The sequence below is a fragment of the Heterocephalus glaber genome, unplaced genomic scaffold (genome assembly GCF_053883595.1).
Source record: "Heterocephalus glaber isolate CG9 unplaced genomic scaffold, H.glaber_assembly_v1.0 deba00001444, whole genome shotgun sequence".
Lineage (NCBI taxonomy): Eukaryota > Metazoa > Chordata > Mammalia > Rodentia > Bathyergidae > Heterocephalus > Heterocephalus glaber.
Window position 1 is genome coordinate 27,462,860 of NW_028258297.1, and position 25,772 is coordinate 27,488,631.

General features: G+C 40.4%; 1 protein-coding gene and 1 pseudogene across 1 annotated transcript; both read left to right on the forward strand.

The window, feature by feature from the left end:
* Positions 1–15,460: 15,460 nt before the first annotated feature.
* On the forward strand, positions 15,461–16,011 carry LOC101710808 (large ribosomal subunit protein uL23 pseudogene; annotated as a pseudogene).
* A 1,642-nt stretch (positions 16,012–17,653) lies between these two features.
* On the forward strand, positions 17,654–25,729 carry C3ar1 (complement C3a receptor 1). Its single transcript, XM_004869523.4, has 2 exons — positions 17,654–17,820; positions 22,487–25,729. Exon 2 carries the CDS (start codon positions 22,497–22,499, stop codon positions 23,919–23,921), a length of 1,425 nt encoding a protein of 474 aa, XP_004869580.1. The 5' UTR covers positions 17,654–17,820; positions 22,487–22,496; the 3' UTR covers positions 23,922–25,729.
* Positions 25,730–25,772: the final 43 nt, after the last annotated feature.

The following is a 25,772-nucleotide window of genomic DNA, read 5'->3' on the forward strand; positions in this document are numbered from 1 at the left end:
CTCTGGTCAGCAAGCAAAGAGTGAGGGGGAAGCTGGGAAGGGAGATATTTACACACAATTTTTCTAAATCTTGAAGTTGCTACACATTCAATGACAATAAAAAGTGTAATGAGGTTTCAATCATAGTTTACAGATATTTCTTAACTAGAATGATCGTTAGTCTGCACTTTACATGCGACAGACTGGATACCTGGACATAAATCGTTCATCAGGTGGAGCTGCAGGATGGGAACGTCTTATTTCAGGATTTGCAAATGACCTCCTTCCACTGCACCACACCATCTCATAGGAGAAGCACCCAAGTCCTGCTCCAGAAAAAACACACAGGCCGGGCACGTTGGTGCATGCCTGTCTTCCTAACACTCTGGGGAGCTGAGGTTGCAGAATCCAAGTTCAAGCCCAGCCTGAGCAACTTGGAAACTTAGCAAGACCCTGTCTCAAAATAAGACATTAAGGGGCTGGGGATTTAACTCAGTGGTTCCGCATCCTGCCTCACAAGTGCAAGGACCTGAGCTCAATTCCCAGTAGCAAAAAAAAAAAAAAAAAAAAAAAGGCAAAATAAGACATTAAAGGTGGGCTGAGGATGTAGCTCTGAGCAAAAGGCCCTGGGTTCAATCCTCAGTAACCCTCCCAAAAGACTATACATGTATAGTTTTGCATAAACATCTATTTTTTCATGTAATATAAGAGATTGTCCCAAGTATGCAAAACTAGATAAAATATTTATTGTAGTATTTTTGTAATAAAAATTGAAATAGTCAAGGCGAGCGTGGTGGCACATGCCTGTAATTCTGGACTCAAGAGGCTGAGTTTAACGCCAGCCTAAACTAATAGCAAGACCTGTCTCAAAACAAATGAACAAACAAAAAAATTGAAATAGTCTAAATGTCTACCTGGAATTGATAAATTATGATACAACTATGAATGAAGTGCTATGTGCCTGTTAAAAATTGAGATTAGCCCAGGCTGAGTGGCACACACTTGTGATCTCAGCAACTAGGAGGCTGAGGCAGGAGGATCGCCACTAGTTTGAGGCCAACCTGAGCTGTAATGAGTCTGAGGAACTGCATAGTGAAATCCTGTCTCAAAAATCAAAAAAAAAAAAAAAGAGAGAGAGAGAGAGGGATAGACTAGAGATTAATTTTGTGTATATTAATATGAAAAAGTTAATTAATAAATAAAAATGCAAGATATAGAATAAAAACTGTAACGTGTCATTTATATTTTAAAAATTAGCCTTGGAGAGTGTTGCTCAGTGGTAAAGCACTTGCCTAGCATGCACAAAGCCCTGGATTCAATTCCCAGCAATTCCCAAAAAATAGAGGCTATGTAAAATATTTAGGCTTCATAGGCATAGAAATAATTGTGGAACTATAGCTAAGACATTTAACAAGGGCTAGGGGCCAGGGATTTAGCTCAGTGGTTCTACCACCTGCCTTGCAAGTGCAAGGTCCCGAGTTCGATCTCCAGTACCAAAAAAAAAACAAAAAACAAGACATTTAACAAGGGCTATTCATTCTCAGAAAGGGAAAGGGGAAAGAAAAGATACTCTTTTACATTTTATATTCTGTTACATTTATAATAGGAATAATAAATTGTAGATTTTAAAATATGAAAATAAATATTTGAAGCATATATATAAAATTAAAGTAAAAACCATATAGCAAAAGAAAAATAATTACTTTTGGTAAAGAGAGGTATAAAAGACACAAGAAAAGAATATGCAGGAGTTATACTCTTTTGATATCTTATAACTTTAAAAAATACTCTAAATAAATATGGCAAAATATTAGCTCCTTGATAAAGATGATTAGTTATAACTTGGTAAAGCTAATATTAACTACAGTATTCTGTTCTTGTTGTTGTTGCCTTTGGTTTTTTGAGACAGGGTCTCACTGTGTAGCCCAGGCTGACCTTGAATTCACAGAGATCCACATGCCTCAGCCTCCCGAGTGCTGGGACTACAAGCATGCACTGCCACACCCAGCTATTTTGTATCCTTGTCTTTTCCACTACTGGGATTGAACCCAGGGCCTTCACACTGACCTACATCTCCAACTCTTTTATTTTTCTTTCTTTTTCTCTTAAATCTAAATCAGTAAATTGCCTGCCTGGGCTCTAACCTGCAATCTCCCTGTCACAGCCTCCCAAAGTGCTGGGTTTACAGGCTTGTACCACCAGGCCCAGCGCTTAGCATGATTTCATAATGTCTGCATCAAATAATAATAGGCATTGACCTAAACACAGCCATCCCATCTCTGTGCTGTAGCTGCTGTGTCAGATTAAACCAGCCCAGCTTGTAAATGTTACAATCTCGAAATCTGAGGAGCAATAAATTCTATCTTTGATTTATTTACTACTGTATCCTGAATACCTACAATAGTACCTGGCACACATTAGGTGTTCAATCCGTGTTTGTAGTTTGAGTAATAACGATCTAAAGGGGAAAAAAAATCGGAGTCCCAGCAAGGTAGAACTGAGGCTCAAAGCCTTTTAGCATTTTCAGAGAAAACAATATTGTGTCTCACAGCCCTAAAAAGCAAAGGACGTGTCCCACTCAGAGACACTCACTCAATGTTTCAAATGAGAACTTTTGAGTTAGAATCCTGTTTCTTAATGACTTAAGAAAATTATCTTTTTCCTCCCCGGTGTTCAAGCAGTAACAGCTAGAGAACATGGATAGTGCCTCAGCTGGGGAAGGCACGTGACAATGACTCATCCTTTGAGAATCTCCACTCCGTAACAAGGGTGTGAGGCATGTGACAGGTGCTAGATGTAATTGGAAGGACCAGGCACTAAAACTAAAGAGTCTGCTTTTCTCCCCAAATCCACCATTCACTACTCCACCATCAAACACAAATCCAGAAGGAGCAGAAGGAATTTCTACTCCTGGTTATAATTTGACCCTACAGGGTGACTCATTAAGGAAATATTTGATTTCCAGAGCAATGCACTGATTCCATGAAAGGTCATGGAGGACATTTCTCCTACCCTACATGGTCACAAATGTTTGTCAATACCCACTGCTAACAGCGGTATGGAGCAATAGGAAGTGGTGGGACTTCAGCAGTGCCTAGTAAGGTTAAATATGCTCAAACCTAGTCACACAGGAATTCCCCACCTGGGTAAAGCAACTCCTGCAATTATACACTCAGAAAAATGTATAAGAACTTCACTACGAGACTGTTTATTGTGATGGTTACAGGACTGTGTCAACCTGAGTAACAAATGCCCCACTAAATCAGATCAGGGTGGTTCTGGGTGTGCCCGAGGGGATTTACTGAAGACAGACACCCCACCCTAGGGCAGCTTGTCACCTGCGTCTTTTGTCTTCCAAGGAACTCTAGTCTTCACCTTCACCTTGGAAGTTGTTTCCTGGCTTCCAGCACAGACCCTTCAGCTGTCCATCGAAGATGGCAGTCCCTTTAGCCTCCTGATGTGGACTCCCTGGGACACTACAGTGAGCTCCAGGCCTTCAGCTGGATCCTTTAGGTCCCCAACACACAGACAGACCTTTTGCACTCTTCCGCGCCTGACTCTGGGTGGCCACTGTAAGCCAAGCTTATAAATTCTTATATATTTGTATATCTTGCATTAAATCTGTTTCTCTAGTAAGCACGGACTGATACTTTCATCATTTATAAAAACAAGACATTGGAAATAATGCAAAAGTTTATTAAATAAATCATGGTATATTCATATACGTAATAGAGTAGTATAAATAATGAACATGAATGAAAAACCGGCTATGTGTATCAACAAGGATAGACAACAAAAACACAATGTTCAATGGAAGAAAAAAAAATTGATCCAGCCAGATGTGATTGACTCACATCTGTAATCCCAGCATTCTAGGAGGCTGAGGCAAAAGGAACACAAGTTTAAACCCAACCTAGGCAACTTAGTGACTTAGCGAGTCCCTGTCTCAAAATAAAAGATTTTTTGGGCCAGAGATTTAGCTCAGTGGTTCTGCCACCCGGCTCACAAGTGCAGGGACTGAAGTTCGATCCCCAGTACCAAAAAAACAAAACAAAAATCAAAATAAAAGATTTTTTTAAAAGGGCTTGGCTGTGGGAGTAGCTCAGTGGAAACCCTGTGTTCAATCCCCAGTACTGACACCAAAAAAAATGCATTTGCATAATGTTCAAAAACAGACAAATCTAAAATTGTTTAGTTTGGCCAATTGCCACCAAGCTGGCTCCTGAATGATTATATTTGTTCAAAGTACCCTCCCCAGCTGATACTTGTTCCAGCCGGTTATGTCCCTGCCTGGTCTGCCACAGATGTGGGCTCCCTACTGCTCCCTATTTACCAAGGGCAAGGCTTTTTATTCCAGTCAGCAAGCCTATCAGTTGGTGTCACTCACACCCAGGGTGGATGATCTTCTGTCTTCAGTAAATCCTCTCAGCCACGCCCAGAACCACACTGACTCAATGTAGTTGGGCGTTTCTTACTCAACTTGACACAGCCAGGGAGGGACATGTAGTCCACCGGAAGATACACACTATTATTGCCTTCACGTTGGTCAACTTGGAAGACAAAGATCTCTGGCTACTGTGGTAGAAGCTATCAGGACCAACTACAATGACAGATATGATATCTGCTGTCCCTGGGGAGGCAATGTCCTGGGTCTAAAATCTGTAACTCACATTGCCGGGCTAGAAAAAGTAAAGGCCAGGGCCGGGGATTTAGCTCAGTGGTTTTGCCGCCTGCTGCACAAGCGCAAGGACCCGAGTTTGATCCCTGGTACCAAAAAAAAAAAAAAAAGCAAAGGCTAAAGAACTTGCCACCAAACTGAGCTGAATGTACTCTTGAGTTTTCTGTACATTAAAAAAAATACCTAAATTGTCCTTACTCCCCACAAAATTGTGTAGTTTGGAAAACAGATATAGATGATAAAGCCATTTTTAGAAGGCAAAGAAGGGATACACACAGGATTCTCAACTGTGATTACTTAGTGGGGGAATGTGGAGGACAAAAATCAAAGAGGGTGTTTGACAGAAACGAGAAGCATTCTACTTCCAAAACAGGCTGATCTCATGCTTGCTTTGGCAGCACATATACAAAACAGTGCTGATCTGATGGCAGTGACACAGTTGTTATCTAATGACCGAAAGGCTCATTGTGTTGAGGCTTGGCTGCCAGCTGATGGACTTTTGGAAGGTGACTGGATCATGCGGACACTAACATTATCAGTGCATTAATCCATTCATGAGTTCATAGCACATTGGAATTACTGGCAGGTGGAGTCATTGGATGAGGTAAGTCACTGAGACTATTGCTTTGAAGGATATATTTTGTCCCCAGGATTTCCTGGCTTCCTGCTTTGTAATCCTGTTTCCTGGCTGCAATGAGGTGAGCAGCCTTCCTCTGCCTCATCCTTCCACCATGATGCTCTGCTTCATCTCCAGCCTGATGCAATGGAGCCAGCTGACCATGGACTAAAACCTCTGAAGCCATGAGCCAAAATAAACCCTTCCTGGCCAGGGATTTAGCTCAGTGGTCCCACCACCTGCCTGGCAAGTACAAGGTCCCAAGTTCTATCCCAAGTACCAAAATAAACCTTTCCTCTTTTTAAGTTGTTACTGTCGAGTATTTTATCACAGCAACAGAAAGCTAACACAGAAAATGTTATTATTTTCACAAGATATATAATTATATATACTCTTCCAAATGCATGATATACCACAGAATACAATTTGCAAAGGGATATGATGAAGTTGCTAAGTTATCTGGTATTGATTTCAATAATAAACATTCTGAATGGTTGCACGGAAGACGCCGAATCAGCCCGCTGCAGACAGGCAGGTCTGTGCATGCCCTACTGAGGTCCCCAGTCACATGGAAGACACCGAATCACCCCTCTGCAAACAGGCAGCCACCTGGTTCCACACTACGAAGACACAGAGGACACCAGACCACCAGACCACAGTACTGAGTCCCGCCGCTCCCAGCCCAGAGGTAGGGGCTTCTGAGCCGCCGTCCCACTGCTCCTGGTCCAGAGGAAGGGGCTTCCCGGTCACCATCCCTCCCGCTGCTCCCAGCCCAGAGGAAAGGGCTTTTGGCCCACCTTCTGTCCTGCTGCTCCTGGCCCAGAAGAAGGGGCTTCCCAGCCACCATCCCTCCCACTGTTCCTAGCCCACAGGAAAGGGCTTTTGGGTCACCATCCCTACCACTGCTCCCAGCCCCTGTCCCACCTCTCCCAGTTCAGAGGAGGTAATCCAGGCAGGCGCTAACAGACCCCCGCCCCAGTCGAAATGAGAAAACATGTAAATAAGTCTCAAAAACAGACTTCCAGATCACCTACAGCAACCCCAAAGAGAAATGAGATGGAACACTCTGATACTCAACCACCTGGACCCACTGAACTGGCAACAAAAGGGGATCTGGAAAAAATGAAATCAGAAATAATTTCTCAGATAACAGGAGAAATTGTGCCCTTAGTGGAAGACATGATTAATAAATCTAGAGAGGAGCTGAGCAACATGATGGAATCCCAACATAAGAAACAAATGGAATCCATAAAACAGATGCAAATAGATTTCCAGGACATGAAAAACTCCACTAAAAGTCTACACAGCAGAATGAGCCAATGTGAGGACAGAATTTCAGATATAGAAGATAAGATTGCAATTAGTGACCAGAAAAAGAAAAATTGCTTCAAAATTATAAGGGAACATGAGAAATCAATCCAGCAGCTGCTAGATGATGCAAAGAAGAATAACATAAGACTGATTGGAGTCAATGAAGAAACAGGAGAGAGTGCAGATGACATAAAAAATCTCTTCACAGAAATAATGGCAGAAAACTTCCCAAGCAGGGGAAAAGAGCTTGACATACAGATAAGTGAGGCATATAGGACTCCAAATAGCCTTGACAAAAAAAATCTACACATAGGCATATAATTGTTAAGATTCCAGAAACTCAACAGAAGAACGAAGTTCTACAAGAAGTCAGAGAAAAGAAAGAAATCACATACAAAGGAAAGCCCATCAGAATCACAGCAGACTTCTCAACACAAACCATCAAGGCAAGAAGAGCTTGGAGTGATATATTCCAAGCCCTAAAAGAAAACAGCCTCCAACCCAGATTGATGTACCCTGCAAAACTATCTTTCAAAATGGATGGAGAAATAAGACACTTTCATGACAAAGAGCACCTTAGGAACTTCATGAATACCAAACCAGCACTCCAAAGAATTTTACACAATATCCTAGGAACAGACATTGAGGATCACAACCCCAGGAAGCAAAGCAGAATGAACCCATCTGGCATGACAAGAAATTAAATGTAAAGGCAGAGAACCCAACAAAAAGAAAAAGTCATGGCAATGACAAGTCAATACATTTCAGTTATAACCATCAACATTAATGGTCTCAATTCAGCAATAAACATTCTGAATAATAATAATGATGATCATGTTAGCTAATATTTATATTGCACCCTTATACGAACAAAAGTTAAAAAAATGTTTTCACATATACTTTCCCCTTTATTTCCCACAACATTCTTGCCTACTAAGTATTAATATTCCCATTTTTATTTTTTAAAATTCTAAGAAAGGTCAATAACTTACTCAGCTAATATGTAAGAGTCAGGAAAGGAAAACCCTAAATTTCTTTGTTTTTTTTTTTGGTACCGGGGATCGAACTCTGGACTTTGTGCTTGCGTGGCAGGTGCCGAAACCACTGAGCTAAATCCCTGGCCCCCTAAATTTCTGATACTAAGACATCAGCTGTCTATAACTTATTTTTAAATGTTTGCATAAATTACTAGTATTCCTGTGCCTACAGTTGAATTATAGTAATGACTAACAATTATTAAGCACTGTTCTACATGCTTAGGTGCATTATATCATTAATCCTCACATGAGGTATGTACTACTATTATTATTATGCCCATTTGACAGGTCAGGAAACTGATACACTGTGCTTAATTTGTCAACAGTCATAAGTGGCAGACATAGATCTAATTATAGTGGTACCTCAGTTCACAAACACTTTTGTTTGCAAACCATTTGGCTTGGTTCGCAAACAGAAGCATTTGGCAAAATTTATTTCCTGTTTGCAGACTCTGCATTGGGTGACACTGAGCTGTATCATCACCCCTTTTTTATTTTGAGACAAGATCTCGCTAAGTCACTAACTAAATTGCCCAGGCTGGACTCAAATTTTCAACCATCCTGCCTCAGCCTCCCATAGTGATTATAGGATTATAGGTGTGCACCGCCAGGCCCAGCTTTACCATATTTAAAATGGACTCCAAGCATAGTCCCAAGGTAGTGTCTAGTGTCCCTAAGCATGAGAAGGCTGTGATGTGCCTCACAGAGAAATTCGTCTATGAGATACCCTTCAGTCAATTCTGAGTCATGGTGCTGTTTGAAGCAAGGCAAATATTAATGAATCAACAGATAGTAATTAAGGTATCTTTAAACAGAAACACACACAATACAAGGTTAGATATTGTTTGACAAGAAGCTCAAAGGAACCTGACTCTGATATTTCCCCTAGGAGCAATAGTTTAGCATTGGCCAACTTATCTACCCCAGTGACCTTGTGGAACGTAATTCCCTAGAACAGTGAGAGAACTAACTGTGTTTGCAGCCACAGAGCTGCATAGTGTCTGAGGGCCTGCACTTTGGAGCCCAATGCTTCGAGTGTAATTCTGTCATTTACACAGTGGTGTGAACTTGGGCAACCCTTCAGCCTCTTTGCATCTCAGTATTTTTTTTGACAGTGAGGTAGCTTTCTCATCATCAAGATGTGAGAGTTAAATAACACATAGTTGATGAAGTGTTTCCCCCAGTGCCTGGTAAATAGACCCTCACTGTGTAAGTTAGTATTAATATTCTAAAATTTGAAGTAAGAACTACCATGTTTGCTTGGGTAACTTATAGACTGATACATTGATATTTTAATATTTCAGAAGAAGTACAAAAGAGAACACAGTTCTAAAATATAATTGCCATTTTCCAAATAATGCACAAATAAGATAGCCAATCTAAAAAAAAATCCTTTAGAATTGACTCCAAAATTTATCTTGACCTACATTTATGAGAGCCAACTGTCTTCAGAAGTCATCTCTCCAGTCCCCACCTCCAAAAATAAATAATAAGTCTCTTCAGCTTGTCATTAGATTAAATGAACACAAACTGAAGACTTGTCCCTTACCTACTTTTGCTTCATGAAACTGAAGCCACAAATGGCGTTGAAGAAATGTGCCTATACTCAGATTACTTCCCCTTCAACCTCCCCTCCCTGGCTCTTCTAGATACCTGGTATAATAGAAAAACCATTAACCAAAAAACAATAGAATGCCATCTATTAAATTATCTTAAAGATGGTCATGGTGGCGAACATCTGTAATCCCAGCATTTGGGAGGCTGAGGCAGAAGGAACTATAAATTCAAAGCCAGCCTGGGCTACATAGTGAGACCCTGTCTCAAAAACCCAAAAAAAATAGATTGTCTTTAAATTACTCGAATTTGCTGATTTATCAAGCTGGCTTCTTTCACGATCCCTGGCATAAGGGTTTCCAATATTTGTTATTGTGATAAGATTAACACCTTCATTTTATTTTTAATTTTCAGGTGAATTATTTTAATTGCTGGGCAACTTTGCTCTTCTGTTCATGTTCCTACTTGGTTTAGCAATAACTGTGTAGCTAACCAGATAGTAGCCGGGTAGAGAGGAAATGCACATCACAGCGACATCCTTGAGGGTCGCGAGTTAGCGTTTAGTTTGACTAAAAATGCAATCTAACATCAAGGGACAGGAGCATTCTGCAAATTTTCTGCTGCACAAATCAGGTAAGGCAATAGTTTTGATCTGATAAGCAGCTGGACTCGTGTAAGTTTTTTACATAATGATTGCTACTATTCACTGAGTGCCTGCAGGCCGGCACTGTGTTCCAAGCTTTGCACATATTAATTCATTTGTTCCTAACAATCTGGCAGAGAAGGTAACAAATATTCCCTGAATCACTCATTGTCTAGCCTGGATTTTTTAAATCATTGTAGCTAGGAGTGGTAGTGCATACCTATAACCTCAGCACTCGGGAGGCTGAGGCAGGAGGATTGCTGTGAGTTTAAGGTTAGCCTGAACTACATATAGTGAGACCTTGTCTCAAAGAAAGTCAAAAAGTTTTGAAAGGTATGAAGTAGTATGGAGGGAACAGATGGTGTTTTCATGTATTACTGACTGCTGGAGACGGCATTTCAAGAATCGAAGAGAAAAATGGAAAATAATAGGACTTGGAATGGGCACACACACTTTGAGGCTGGAGGCTCCTGGGGCCATTCAGCGGGAATCTAGGAGTCAGGCTGCTGCTGCTGCCCCTGCCGGGACCAGTAACCCCGCAGCAGCCAGCAGCCACCTCCCCACCCCGCCTCTCCACTGCCAGGCCTGCAGAGCTTTCTTTCTTGTGTTCTTTACTGAGGTGTGAGAGAGAGAGCCAGGCAAGTGCTCTACCACTGAGCTACACTCGCAGCCCTGTTCTACTTTTAAAACAGACTTGCAATCTCCATGCACAAACTTAAACTACAGAACACAGCGCAGCGATGCCCCTACCTCTTCACTCTCCGATCTCTCCTGGCACCGCCTGTTTGACACAGAAAGTCAGGGAAAGGTACCCGGGTTTCTACCAGAGAGAGAAGGGAGGCCGGGGATGATTCGGAGTATCAATATCCGACAAGATTCTTGTTTTGTGGGTGAGGAAATAAGAACAGGGAGTTAGAGTAACTTCTGGATAGTTGCACGATTAGCCAGAGGCGAGCTGGGATGCAAACCCGACTCGCTGCCCACCTTCCACTGGTCCTCAGAAAGGGGCCTTCCCGCACACCAACCCGGAAGTCTCCTCCACGGACTCAGAGCTCCCTTCCACCCTTGACTTCTCAGCGTCTTTTTCCCTGCAGAGTGTCAAAATGACAGACTGTGAGATACAGAGCAAACTTAAAGATCATCCAGCCCGACTCTTTAACCAGAACAATCATTTCTAGGTCAGCCACCCAGCCCAAGGTCAAATAGTTATTCCTAAAAGTGGAAGTCAAATCCGTGTCTCTTAATCCCTGGTCTACTTTTCACCTCGAAAATCTTTTCTTCCATGAAATTTTTCCAGCTAATTTTTATCACTGTCAGTCTTGCCCTTTGCTGATGATCTGCAGCATTTGCCTGAGTCATCCAGTTTTTTGTACTTAGTTATCTTAGTTACTTTTCGTGCTGCTGAGACAAAATACCCAACACCCAGAGTTAAAGGGGGAAAGGTTTATTTAGCTCACAGTTTGTAGAGGTTCAGTCCATAATCAGCTGGCTCCAAGGAAGGGCAGATTGCAGACAGGCACCCAGAGGAGAAACAGTTCACAGTGGGAAGAAGGTAGCAAAGCAACAAGGGACAACCACAACTCTTTCTGTCCCTTGTACTTATCCAGGCTACTTAGGGCAGGTAGTGCTCACACCCTTAATCCTAGTGCCTTTGACCCTAGTATTGCACCATGAATCAATTCCAGCTTCACACATTCTAGATCCAGCTACCTCTGAAGAAGCCCCACCCATGACTGCATGAGGCTTTGGAGGGACATCTTGGCACAGCCATAACAGTTATATTGATTTTGTTGTTGTTGTTGTTGTTGTTTGAGACACGGTCTCACTATTTGGTTCAGGCCAGCCTTGAACTCACTATGTAGCCCAGGGTGGCCTGGAACTTGCAGAGATCTTCCTGTCTCCGCCTCCTGAATGCTGGGATTACAGCCATATGCCACCAACTTGTTATAGTGAAGTTACAGTGTGGATTAGTTCATGCACATTTAATCCTTTTGTATGAAGTCCTGGACAGTAACTTTATCAATATTTATTTTTAATTATTCTCAGACAAAACAGCCTAGAGATACTGATTCTAAATTTTTTACATTAATTTTTATTCAATTTTTATTTCATACAGATCTTTATCATTGGCAATGTTGAAGTAATCAGTGACTCATGAAAGGTTTTAACATGGCTATCTTTAGGGCTGTGGATTTAGCTCAGTGGCACCACACCTACCTTGCAAGCGCAAGGTCCTGAATTTGGTACCCAGTACAGGGAAAAAAATTGCATATATATGGCTGTCTTTAAAATATATATTCCAGGGCCTGGGATTTAGCTCAGTGATTCTGGTGCCTGCCTCGAAAGCTCAAGGTCCCGAGTTCGATCCCCAGTACCAAAAAAATAAAAAATAAAAATAAAATAAAATATATATTCCAATTTTTTTTTATCAAAACATCTGGTCTCTGCTTAGAAATGTATATTTGGATATTCAAAACAGAAATGAACCACATAAATTCCCCAGTTATCCCATTTTATACCACAATCCAGCTAGCACTTCCTAAAAGTGAGAGGAATGCTCCAAAAAAAGGAGCACTACTACAAGATGTCTTCAAGAATTTGTTTCCTGGGGCGATGCACATAGCTCAGTGGTAGGGCACTTGCTTAGCATGTAGCAATGTGTAGTCCCATTTTTATTCAAAACTATGCTTTTTTTAAAAAAATGTAGGCTCTATTTTTTTAATCCCAGAAGAATGAACATTAACCCACTAAAATGCTATTTCTGGCAGTGGAATGGAAAGTGAAAACTTCAAATTTTTATTTTATGAAAAAGCAAAACAAAATTTCATAACCAGATAATAAGAGAATAACAATAGTTAATATGCTGTGTATTATTGTCTTCAAAGTAGTTACTCAGAGTACAAGACATAACCAAAGAGATTCTTAGAAAAAATGGCTAATAATACAAAACTCTTCCACAACCTAAGATAAACTAATAGTATAAATGAACAAATTAGCATGTATATTAAATATTTTTTAAACAATGAAATATGTAATTTGCCAAAGTATTTGAACTTCTCTCTGCTTCCTATTTATCTCTCTTCTATTTTGCTCTTTATTTGTATATATATATATATATGTATTTTGTTCCTCATACAAGAGAAAGCATACAATATTTGAGCTTTTGTGCCTGGCTTATTTCATTTAACATTGTGTTCTCAAGTTACATCAATTTTCCTACAAATGCCTCAAGTTTCTTTCTTTATAGCAGTGTAGTTCTCCATTGTGTATAAATACCCCATTCTTCTTATCCATTCCTTGTCCATCTGTTGATGAACATCTGTTTCCAAGATCATGTATCCCTGTAAAATGATTTTAATTCTTTGGAGAAAATACTTAGCCGAAGGATAGCTGGGTCAAATGGAATTTCTATTTTTAATATTTTGAGGAATCTCTACCCTGATTTCCATAGTGGTTGGACTAGTTTACATTCCCACCAACAATATGGAAGGGTTCCTTTTCTTCCACATCTTCACCGGTATTTGTTATTCTTAGATTTTTTGATGATAGCCATTCTTTTTGGGGTAGGAGGGAATCTCAATGTAGTTTTAGTTTGCATGTCTCTGATGGCCAGCAACGTTGAGGATTTTTTCATGTATTTATTGCCCATTTCTTCTTCTTCTGACAAGTGTCTATTCCTTTCAGATGCCCATTTTTTAATTGAGGCTTTTATTTTGGAGGATCTAGTTTTTTGAGTTTCTATGTATTCTTGTTGTTAGTCCTTTTCCCAAGGTGCAGCTGGCAAAAATTGTTTTTCTGTTCTGTAGGTCGTCTCTTCACACCACTGGTTGTTTCCTTTGCTATGTAGAAACTTTTTAATTTGATATGATACCATTTGTTGATTCTCGGTATTATGTCTTTCTTCCTTTCTTTTTTTGTTTTTTGGGGTTTTTTGTTTTGTTTTGTTTTGCTTTGTTTTGTTTGGTTTTTTGTTTTTTGTTTGAGATAGGGTCTCACCATGTAGTCCATGCTGGCCTCAAACTCAAGGCAATCCTCCTGCCTCGGCCTCCCAAGTCCTGGGATTACAGGCATACACTACCACACTGGCTTTGTATCATTTCTTGTGCCAGTGGGGTTCTGTTCAGAAAGTCCTTGCCTACACCTATATCTTCAAGAGTTGTGCCTACTTCATTTTCCAGAAAATTAAGTGATTCTATTTTAACATTTAAATCTTTGATCCATTTTTCTTTTATTTTAGTCCATGGTGAAATAAACGGGTCTAGATTCATTCTCCTGCATATGAGTATCCAGTTTTCCCAGCACCATTTATTAAAGAGGCTGTCTTTCCTCCACGTGTATACGTTTGGCTCCTTTGTCTAAGAGCAAATAGCTGTGTGTGCCTGAGGTCTGTTCTGCTCCACTGACCCATACGCTCATGCCTATTTTGGGGCCAGTTTTAATCACTGTAGCTTTATAATATAACTTGAAATCTGGCATTGAGATGGCATCTGCTTTGCTTTTACTACTCAAGATTGCTTTGCTATTCTGGGTCTCTTCTGATTCCATATAAATTTTTTTCTTCTTCTGTTTCTTTTTGATTCCAGATAAATTTTAGGATTGTGTTCTTTACTTCTGTGAGGATTGACTTTGTTGTTTTGATTGAGACTACATTAAATCTGTATATCAGTTTTGGAAGTAGAGCCATTTAAATTATGTTGGTTCTCCTAGCCAGGAACAGAGGATATCTTTCCATTTTCTGATATCTTCCTGGATTTCCTTTTTCAGAGTCATGTAATTTTCATTGTAGAGGTCTTTTGGTTAGGTTAATATGTAAGTATTTAATTTTTTTTGATGTTATTGTGAAAGGTATTGTTGTCCTAATTGCTTTTTCAGTGAGTTCATTATTAGTGTACAGAAATGTTACTGATTTTTGTGTGTTTCTTTTGTATCCTGCTGCATTGCTGAAGTTGGTTATCAATTCTAGGAATCTTTTGGTGGAGTTTCATGGGTCTTGCAAGTAAAGGCTCATGTCATCTGCAAATAGTGGTATTTTGACTTTGTCTTTCCTATTCATATCTCTTTCAATTCTTTCTCTTGCCTGATTGCTCTGGCTAACCTTGTTGTTGTTTGTTTGTTTGTTTTTGGTACTGGGGATTGAACTCGGGACCTTGGGCTTGCGCTGGCAGGCACTGGAACCACTGAGCTAAATCCCCAGCCCAATAAAATTTTCATACTCTTTTTTTTGGTATGGGGGATCGAACTCCAGTCCTTGTGCTTGCACAGCAGGAGGCGAAACCACTGAGCTAAATCCCCAGCCCTGCTCTGGCTAACCTTGTGAGGACTGTGTTAAACAGGAGTGGTGATAGTGTACATCCTTGTCATGTTCCTGTTTTTAGAGGGAAAGGTTTCAGCTTTTCCCCTTTTAATATGATGATGGCAGTATGTTGATCATAAATGGCTTTTATCATGTTGAAATAAAGACCTTCTATACCTATTTCCTTCAGGGTTTTTATCGTGAATGGGTGTTGGATTCTGTCAAAGGCTTTTTCTTCATCTATTGAGATGATCATGTGGTTTGTGTCCTTGTTTCTATCTCTGTGATAAATAACATTTACTGATTTGTGTATGTTGAACTATCCTTACATCCCTGGATAAAGCCTACTTGGTCATGAAAAAAATTTAAATTTTTCCCTTTTTACCAAGATGGCGCCAAAGGCAAAGAAGGAAGCTCCTGCCCCTCCCAAAGCTGAAGCCAAAGCAAAAGTTTTGAAAGCCAAGAAAGCAGTGCTGAAAGGCATCCACAGCCACAAAAAGAAGAAAATCCGCACGTCACCCACCTTCTGCCGTCCCAAGACACTGCGGCTCCGGCGACAGCCGAAATACCCTCGGAAAAGCGCCCCCAGGAGAAACAAGCTTGACCACTATGCCATCGTCAAGTTCCCCCTGACCACAGAGTCAGCCATGAAGAAGATAGAGGACAACAACACACTCATATTCATTGTGGATGTCAAGACCAAGAAGCACCAGATCAAACAAGCTGTGAAGAAAAGCTCTATGACATTGATGAGGCCAAGGTCAATACCCTAATCAGGCCTGATGGAGAGAAGAAGGCGTACGTTCCACTGGCTCCTGATTATGATGCTTTGGATGTTGCCAACAAAATTGGGATCATCTAAACTGAGTCCAGCTGGCTAATTCTAAATACACATTATTTTCACCATTAAAAAAAAAAAAATTTTAAATTTTTGGGCCAGGGATTTAGCTCAGTGGTTCTGCTGCCTGCCTTGCAAGCCCAAGGACCTGAATTCAATCCCTGGTACCAAAAAAAAAAATTTAATTTTTCTTACCTCTTTACACTTTTGTATTTTTTTATGTCTGTATTATTATCTGTATTTAATAGATAATAACAATAATAACAATAGAAAAACTCTATAAACACTGTCCAACTCTTGGCATTTTCTTAGGTCTTCCTGCCTGAGAAATATTTCACAATGCAGAATTTGACAGCAAACAAGATGTTTTAGTTACTTTTTCTCATTGCTGAGACAAAATACCTGATATCCAAAGTTAAAGGAGGAATGGTTTATTTAGCTTATGGTTCATAGTTGGCTAACTCCAGGCAGCGTTGCATGGCTGAGGGGCATCGCAGGAGAGAAACAGTTCATGGCAGGCAGAAGGCAGCAAAAGCAGGCAAGCAAAAAAGCAAGTCCAAGTGACTTTAGCAGCTTCTTTCTGTCCCTTATATTGTATGCAGGCTACTGGGTTTAGGGCGGTGCCAAACCAATCAGTGGACTGATTTAGTAATCACACATCCTTAATCCCAGCATCACACACCCTGATCCAGCCACCTCTGAAAAGGCCCCAGCTATGACTGCATGAGGCTTTGGGGGGACCACTAGACATGAGCCATAATACCAGAGGAGCCAACATGATTGTTGGGACAAGTTCGATTTACTATGAACAGACAACAGACTTCAAAGACATTTAACCAAATAAGCTTTATTTCATCTGCATATATGTGAAGAAATGATTTGAGTGAGAAATCTGTACAAGGCATCCTGTAAGCAGGAATCATCTTCAGTCTTGTTTCTTCTTTTGATGATCCACAACCTTTGAACCCTGCAGGAATCCAAGGCCTCTACACACTCCACCCTCCTCCTGATGCCTGCAGCCAGGATCTACAAACAGGCTCAGCAATTCCTCACCTTCTGCCTCAATGAGCCCTGGAGACACTGGAGGACTTGCTTATATCTCATTTCCACCATAAAGCTTTCCCCAGATTGCCCAAGGTAAACATGGCCCTACCTCTATTACATTATGTTATTTTACTACTATTGTTATTTCTATTACTATACTCTGTGTGCGTGTGTGCACACATATTCCCATTTGATTGTTTATTCATCCTGGTTTTGGTATGGCATATGTGTTTTTTACACATATCAAACATTAAACCAGGTGTGGTAGTTGGTACACACCTCTAATCCCAGCACTCAGGAGGCTGAGGCAGGAGGATCATTGTAAATTCAAGGCCAGCCTGAACAAAGTGAGACCCTATCTCAAAATAAAAACAGTTAAGAAACATTATATGAGATTAATTAAATGGGTCTTTTTTTTACCCCAGTCTCTCCTCATGACAACCTTTTCATCTCATAGTGTTATTTTCTTTGTGCGTCCTTCTAAAACTAAAGTAAAACCTATGCGATGAGAAGCTTATCACAGAAATACTGTCACCTAAATCTAACTGTGCTGTCCTCCAGAAAACATCTTGGAGAAAACTCTTCCACTTCTGTTCTGCTTTTCTTATCTACAGAAATGATTTAGAAATGAGTCACTTAGAACTTCTCCCTCTGAGATCAGATAGTGGTGGAGGTCATGAGGCTTACTTTAGGAAAGAGAGAAACAGAGAACTAAGCAAGTTGCCCAGAGATACTATGTGCCTTCACTGTGGCTAAGTGCGGGACCGGAGGGCTCTGTGGAGACCACAGATTGCTGCGCGAGCCTTCACAAGTATCTCCACTTTTTGGTAAGAAAACTTAAACTGACCTGGTAACTTGTCCTTAGCCCACTTTGCTCATTATAGATAAAATGTGCAGGGTCATTATCTCCTATTTCTCCAGTTCTGTACCCAACTTTTAGCTCTCTTTTCTTATCCTTATGTTCACCTTTCCAGTTCTAAAGCTTTGACCTAATTGTGTTTGCTTTTAATATCTTCATTATGGAAATGATAATGAACTTCATGTCATTTTCCCCTTCTCTTAAAGTGGCAATGCTTACCCTTCTTTTCCTTGGTTTTAGCTTTCCCTCATTAGTTTTGATTTTCAAATCACTGATTGCGTACACTCATACACATATATAAATTCCCATTCTACTTCTTCTTTTCCTTCTTTGGTTCTTTGGCCCATTTCTTTTTGCTATTGCTTTCATCATCCTATTACTCAATGCTGCAGTCTTTTTTTCTTTTTTATTGCTTATCATAAATGAATTTTAGTTTTAATTTTATTTATCTTTTTAATTAGAGCTGGCCAATTAGTATTGAAGTCTTTTTTTTTTAAGTGTCTACTAATCTTCAAACATAGAAGTATTTTTCAGCCCAAACTTGGAGAAATATAAAGTGATCTTGTACTGAAGGATTTGTAACTCCTGACTTATATTTTTTTTCATTTTTAAACAAATAATATCAATATTTAAAAATACAGTTCATGACAGCTAATTTCATTTCTCTCATATCAGAATTTTGTTCTTTTCGGCCTTTGTTATTTCAATTTGGACAGTACCCTTTGTTAGCAATGCTATAGGTTTTTCCATTATCTGATCTTTCCAGTAAAAAGAGTATTAGCTTGATATTCATTGGACTTAGTATCTTAATCTCTGTAGTGGTGATTTTATAAAAGTCTAATTTACTGAGCTTCGATATTAAAAACTGAAAAGTAAAAGCAGTGAGAACTGAGATGATTATGTTTTTTTTGTTTGTTTTGCAGCACTGGAGGTTGAACCCAGGGTTCTTGAAGTGGGGTACAACCCCAGCCCTTTTTTTTGAGACAACCTTTCACTAAGTTGCCCAGGCTGGGCTGGAATTTGTGATCCTCCTTCCTCAGCCTTCCAAAGTGCTAAGATTACAAACTGTTTCCTTTCAGACATAGCAGTCTATGTGGCTATCTTTCTCAATATTGTATGGCTCTGCATGAATCTGGGTGTTGGAATGGGACCATGGATCAGGGTAGCTACCATTCACTGCGGGGGGATAAAAGGGACCTGTCAGGACTTGAATGTTTGAGTAGAAGCAGAAAAAGGAAAGAGAAAAAGAATCATTTCTCCTTTTTCATTTTTGTTGACTTGCTATTTTAACTTCTGCTAATCGTGTGAGACCCTGTGACAACATCTGTTTAACTCAGCAGAACTATTTTCAAACATTTTGGGCCTCTATAAAAAGAGAGTGCTCCTGTATCATTAAGAACTGGGAACTTAAAAGGGAAGTTAAAAGGGACAGCAATGGAATTAAAGAATCAGGCCAGGCTGGGTAAGGGTTACATTGGGAGCAACTGGAATCTTAAATTGAGTTGAAAATAGTCAACCTCAAAAGTGAGCATTCCTCCATTCACGTATTCTTTAGCCTTTATGTCATCTAGGGCAGTGTGTTAAATTCTGTGAAATGATCATTTATGAACAAGACTCATTTTTACTATCATGAAATTTAAGGTGGAATAATAGATAAAACAGTCACAGTGATAATTTCATTATAATACAAGACAAAATGTGCTACTGCATAGCAAATATGGGGGGAAAGACTCAAACACACTTAAGCTGAAGAAATAATTTCTGAGTAGAGTTATAAGAGAATATTTCAAGGAAGGTGTAATATTTGAGTTTCATCTTGAAGAACAAGTTGAATTTCAACAGTTATAGATTAAGTGTGGAAAAAAGAAGCTCAAATGAAGGGAAGAGTTCTGATAGAGGTAACTCGCCAAGGAGCAGAAGATGCCTTTACGGAGCATTTCAGGGAAGTGGGAGAGTCTGGAGTTAGAGGAAGGAAATGTCACAGAGCCCAGAGAGCAGCCTGTTAGGGACTCAGTGTATCAAATGGCACGCCTTATATTGTGAAGGATGAAGCCACAAAGAAAGAGTTCTGGATTTGTTTTCCAGAAGAAATTTTAGCAGAGCAATGGGGACAGAAGACAAACGACAAAGGGTAAGAAGCAAGTAGTCAGAACAACATGCTCCAAAAGAAGCTAACTTTCCTGTAAAGGAAAAGCTATGTTAAATTAAGGCACCTGATGGATGGATCTTGAGACCAGAAATTAAATGTCAGATACAGAAGGTTAAATGTTTATGATTTCACTAATAGGAGCAACCCAAAATAGAAATAATGTAAAGAGCAAAATAAAAGAGTGACGGTTGGAAAAGGGAGGTGGACTCTGTGGAGCTGGGAGGGGACCTGAGGAAGTAGGGAGTAGACGGGGTAGGGATGGGGAAGGGGAACAAACACAATCGAGATGCGATATGTGCTGTACCAATTCCCCCAGATGAATGTGATTGCTGTGATCACAACATATACTAAGAAGAAAGGGAAAAGAAATGTAAGAGACACAGCACCCTAGATTGGATACCACAGGGGACAGATCAGTTGTAAAAGATATTGGGGGGAAGTTGGGAGATAATTGGATGAAGACTGAGAATTCCTGGAGGAACCCTCTTGTTGTGTAATGACAGCCTACTGATAGAAAACAGAAAGAAAAAAAATAAAATATGCAACTCTCATTTCAAAGATACATTGTTCACGACAGCCCACAGGACTGGGGATTTAGCTCAGTGGTTTCGCTGCCTGCGCGCAAGCGCAATGACCTGAGTTCGATCTCTGGTACCACCACCACCACCACCACCACTCCCTGGCAAAAAAAAAAACTGATCCCACAACAGCCCACAAGTGGAAACAATCTAAATATTCACTGAGAAAGGATAAGCAAAATGTAGTATAAACCTTAAAAAGGAAAGAAATCCTGGCCCATTCTCCAACATGGTGGACATTATGCTTAGTGAGAAAAAGCCAAACACAAGGAAACAAAGACTGTATGATTCCATGTACGTGAACTATGTTGTCAAATTCATAGAAACAGAAAATAGAATGACAGTTGCCCAGGGGTGTGGGGAGGAAAAAACCAAGAATTGTTTCATGAGTACAAAGTTTCCATTTTGCAAGATGAAAATTTCTGAAATTAGTTGCACAACAATATGCATGTAATAAACACTGCTGGACTGCACACTTAAAAATGATTAATGCCGGGCATGGTGCTGCATGCCTAGCACTTGGGAGGCTGAGGCAGGAGGATCACTGCAAGTTCAAGGCCAACCTGAGCTATATAGTGAGTTCAAGGCCAGCCTGGACTACAAAACAAGACCCTGTCTCAAAAAACAAACCAAAACATGGTTAAAATGGTAATTTTTATGTTTTACCACAATTTAAAAATTTTTTTAAACATTCATGGTATGATCTAATTCTGCTTAACAGGAAATATACATATATATAAAACACATATACCTGATAAAAGATAGAGGTATTAAATTAAGATGTTAAAGTGGTGGGGGCGGAGATTTAGCTCAGTGGTGCCTCCACCTGCCTTGTAAGCTCAAGGTCCTGAGTTCGATCCCCAGTACAAAAAAAAAAAGGTATTAAAGTGGTAACCACTGGTGGTCATGCCATTTTCATTTTCTTGTTTTGGCTTGTCTGTATTTTCCCATTCCTTCTGTGTATATTTTCTGTTTTTGTAATAATAACACTATCTTTCCCTTGTTATACTTATAAAATGCAAATAAGACATAAAGATGGTTGATGAAGAAGATGAAGAGCTCTTCAGAAACATGATAGCAAGAGAAGATGGATGCAACTGAGTCCTGACTCCTTCTTGTTGTATAGGAGTTCTTCAAAAGTCCACTGGAGAGGGGTGGGGATTTAGCTCAGTGGTTCTGCTGCCTGCCTTGCAAGCAAAAGGTCCTGAGTTTGATCCCTGGTACCAAAAATAAATAAGTAAAATTTTTTTAAAAGTCCACTGGAGAGAAGGAATATATCTTCTGTCCTCAGAAAAATGAAAATATGGAAAGTTAAAATTATTTTAGATGGTGGTGAAGTTCACTAAAGCCTTCTCATGACCTCAGGTTGGGGAGCACCAGTCTAGTTCTCCTTTGTTTATTCATTTAGCTCATTTATTTTTTGTATTCTTTTGTTTTTTGAGACAGGGTTTCACTATGTAGTTCATGCTCACTATGTAGTTCATTCACTATGTTGCCCCAGCCTGGCCTCGAACTCTAGGCAATTCTCTTGCCTCAGCCTCCTGAGTGCTGGAGTTATAGGTGTGCACCACCACACCTGCCTCATTTGTTCAATAGAGGACACTGGGTGAGAAAAAGAGCCAGTGGAAAATGAGAGATTGTAAATATAAGAGAGATGGGAAACTTACTCTGATATGCTTTCAAAAGAAGTTATTATTTTGATGCAAACTTAATTCAGTGAATTTTAAATTGTCTATCAGTATGTTTTAGTGCAGTCTCATATGAAGTCAAGGAATACAAACTAAAACATTTTTAGGGCCTTCTACCTTTGTAATGCCACATCATTATATGGGAAAGTTAAAATTCTAAGACTACATATTTTTACAAAGACACTGTCAGTTGTCACATTTTCTTTTATCTTTTTGCAGAAATTTAACCATGGAGTCTTTCTCTGCTGAGACCAACTCGACTGGCCTATACTTAGAGACGCGGTATCCACCCCAAACAATTCTTGCCATGGCCATTCTTGGCCTCACTTTCATACTGGGATTGCCAGGCAATGGGCTGGTGCTGTGGGTGGCTGGTTCGAAGATGCAACGCACAGTAAACACGGTTTGGTTTCTCCACCTCACCTTGGCAGACTTCCTCTGCTGCTTCTCTTTGCCCTTCTCCGTGGCTCACTTGGCTCTCCATGGATACTGGCCCTATGGCAAGATCCTATGCAAGTTTATCCCCTCCATCATCATCCTCAACATGTTTGCCAGTGTTTTCCTGCTTACTGCTATTAGCTTAGACCGCTGCTTGCTGGTACTCAAGCCAATCTGGTGCCAGAATCATCGGACTGTGAGAACAGCCTGTGTTATCTGTGGATGCATTTGGCTGATGGCTTTTGTAATGTGTATACCTGTATTTGTGTACCGGGAAACATACACCCTAGACAACCACACTATCTGTAGATACAATTTTGGTTCCACCTCATTTGAGTATCTGGACTACACCTACGACCTAGATACATTGGACCACGGGACTCCTGACCCCATTGTCCAGCTGCCTGGAGAAATGGAAGATAGACTGGCCCCTTCTTTCCAAACACATGATCATCCTTGGTCAGTCACCACTATCTATTCTCAAACATCTCCAAGACCTTCTGGAGATTCATTCCATATGGGTTCCACAAAATTATCTAGTCAACATAAATCTGCTGATGTGGGCTCACTCACAACCCTCAGTGGGCTTTCCATGGAAGAGAACAGAACTAACACATTAAATAACTCTGATCGTTTTCTTTCCACTGATTTAGACCTGTTCCCCAATGCTTCCCTCAATGGCTTAACCACACCTGAGCTATCACAAGACTTCCAGGATGATTATTTAAACCCACTAATGTATGAAGAGCAAACACATTTGATGGCAATAACCTTCACAAGACTAGTGGTGGGTTTCCTGCTGCCTACGATTATCATGGTGGCCTGTTACACCCTCATTGTCTTCCGAATGGGACGAGTTCGCATCATCAAGTCTCGGAACAAAACCCTTAGCGTGGCCATGGTGGTGATGACTGTCTTTCTCGTCTGCTGGACTCCGTACCATGTTTTCGGAGTCCTCACATTGTTTACTGACTTGAACAGTCCCTTTGGGGAAGCTCTGCTGTCCTGGGACTGTGTGTCCATTGCTCTCGCATCTGCCAATAGTTGCTTCAACCCCTTCCTTTACGCCCTCTTGGGGAAAGATTTTAGGAAACGAGCACAGCAGTCTGTGAAGAGCGTTCTGGAGGCAGCCTTCAGTGAGGAGCCCACAAGGTCTACCAGTTGTACCCAAACCAAAGTCTTTTCAGAAAAACACAGCCTCAGTACAAGTGTGTGAAAATACAGAGCAGCCAACATAAGATGTTCATAGGTGAATAGTTGCAAAAGGAAGAGTGACATGGTAATCAGAAACCACTCATCAATCCAGTTGTTCTCACAGTGTGGGCCTGGACTGCAAGCATCAATATCACCCGGAAAATGGTAGAAATGCAAAAGCCCCATCCCAGATTTGCTAAATCAAAACCACTGGCTAGGGAGCCTGCTAATTGTTTAATAGGCCATCTTGGTTTTGGTTCAAGTGTGGTATTTCCACATATGCATATAGCATACACTGATCAAATCCAACCTTCTACTGGCCCAATTTCTAGTAATCACTATTCTACTTTGAGGTTGGCAGTTTTCAACTTCCATGTATGAGAATATGCAGTACTTGTCTTTCAGTATCTGCCTTATTTCACTTAACATAATCCCATTTGTCTTCCTGCAAATTTCCTGATTTCATTCTGTACAGCTGAATACTACTCCATGGTTTATATGTACCATACTTTCTTTCTCCATTCATCTGTTGACAGGAATCTAGGCTGAGTCCATCCCTTAGCTACTGTAAACAGTGTTGTAAGGCTGGGGATTTAGCTCAGTGGTTTCGCCGCCTGCTGTGCAAGAGCAAGGACCTGGGTTCAATCCCCGGTACCAAAAAAAAAGTGTTGCAATAAACTTGCTTCGATTCGTAAAATACCCAAGCCCTGCCACCTTCTCCTTTTTATGTGTTAACCCTTTGAAATTTCAGCCTTGCTTATACTACAACATAGCCTCATACAAGCTAAATATGACTTAATCTAAAAAGTAGAAAGTGGGATATTTTTAAGATTTGCAAGGTTTAATGGTTAAGGTGAGAGACTGGATACAAATCTGTTGTGAAGTACTGAGCAGAAAAATTTCAAATCACAAGGAACTCTGTAGGCCGTGAGGTAACAATATGTGGCATGCCTAAGATTTGTAGGGTTACCTATAAATTTCATTTGCTTATAAATTGTGTGAATAAATGCGCTTTTCTATGGCTCCTTGCAAGGTTCAGAGATTCATGGATCCTTTTCTTTGACATTCCAAATGTGTCATAACCTCTGACTATGCAGCAAGTAAACCCATAGTGATGGAGACCGGGTACAGAAGGAATCAGCCAGGCTCCTAGGAGCCCAGATACATGCTGCAAGACCTGGCCTATAAGTCCCAAACTACCGGGGTTAATGTGTAGGGTTATCAGGTGAATGAGCGAGCATGAAGACTGAATGTACAATGAACAAGTGGCATTTCTGGACTCCTTTTCCGTTTTTGTTACTTTGGAATTTTGTTCTGATGAAATTTCTCTAATTAGAATTACTTCATTTCCAGGAAGAAAAGGGGAAAAAACCAAAAAAACAAAACCAAAAAAACTCTGGTGAATACCCGTAACTCTTGCTTCTCTAGGAAGTCCTAGACAGGGACAAAAATCCTCCCCAGAATGAAGCATCTTGAATCTTTAAACTATATCCTAGAATGCAAGCAATGTGCGTCTACCCATCTGCCAACCTGTAAGGGGTGACCAACGCTCCCAACAAGAGTTCACTATATTTAACAGCATTTGAGACGAGTAAGGTTAAAAGCACATGCTAGTTCTTATCATTAATCTTACCACACAGAAAAGTCAGGCCTGGCATAGTGGCGCACACCTGTGATCCCAGCACTTGGGAGGCTGGGGCAGGAGGATCACCATGAGTTCAAGGTCAGCCTGGGCTACACAGTGAGTTCAAGGCCAGTCTGAACTATAAAGTGAAACCCTATCTAAAAAAAAAAGGCAGGGTCAACTAACTAACCCCAGTGGTGGGAGGAGGGAGAGGGGCTAAAGGCCAATTGAAGCCAAATTCTTTCACAT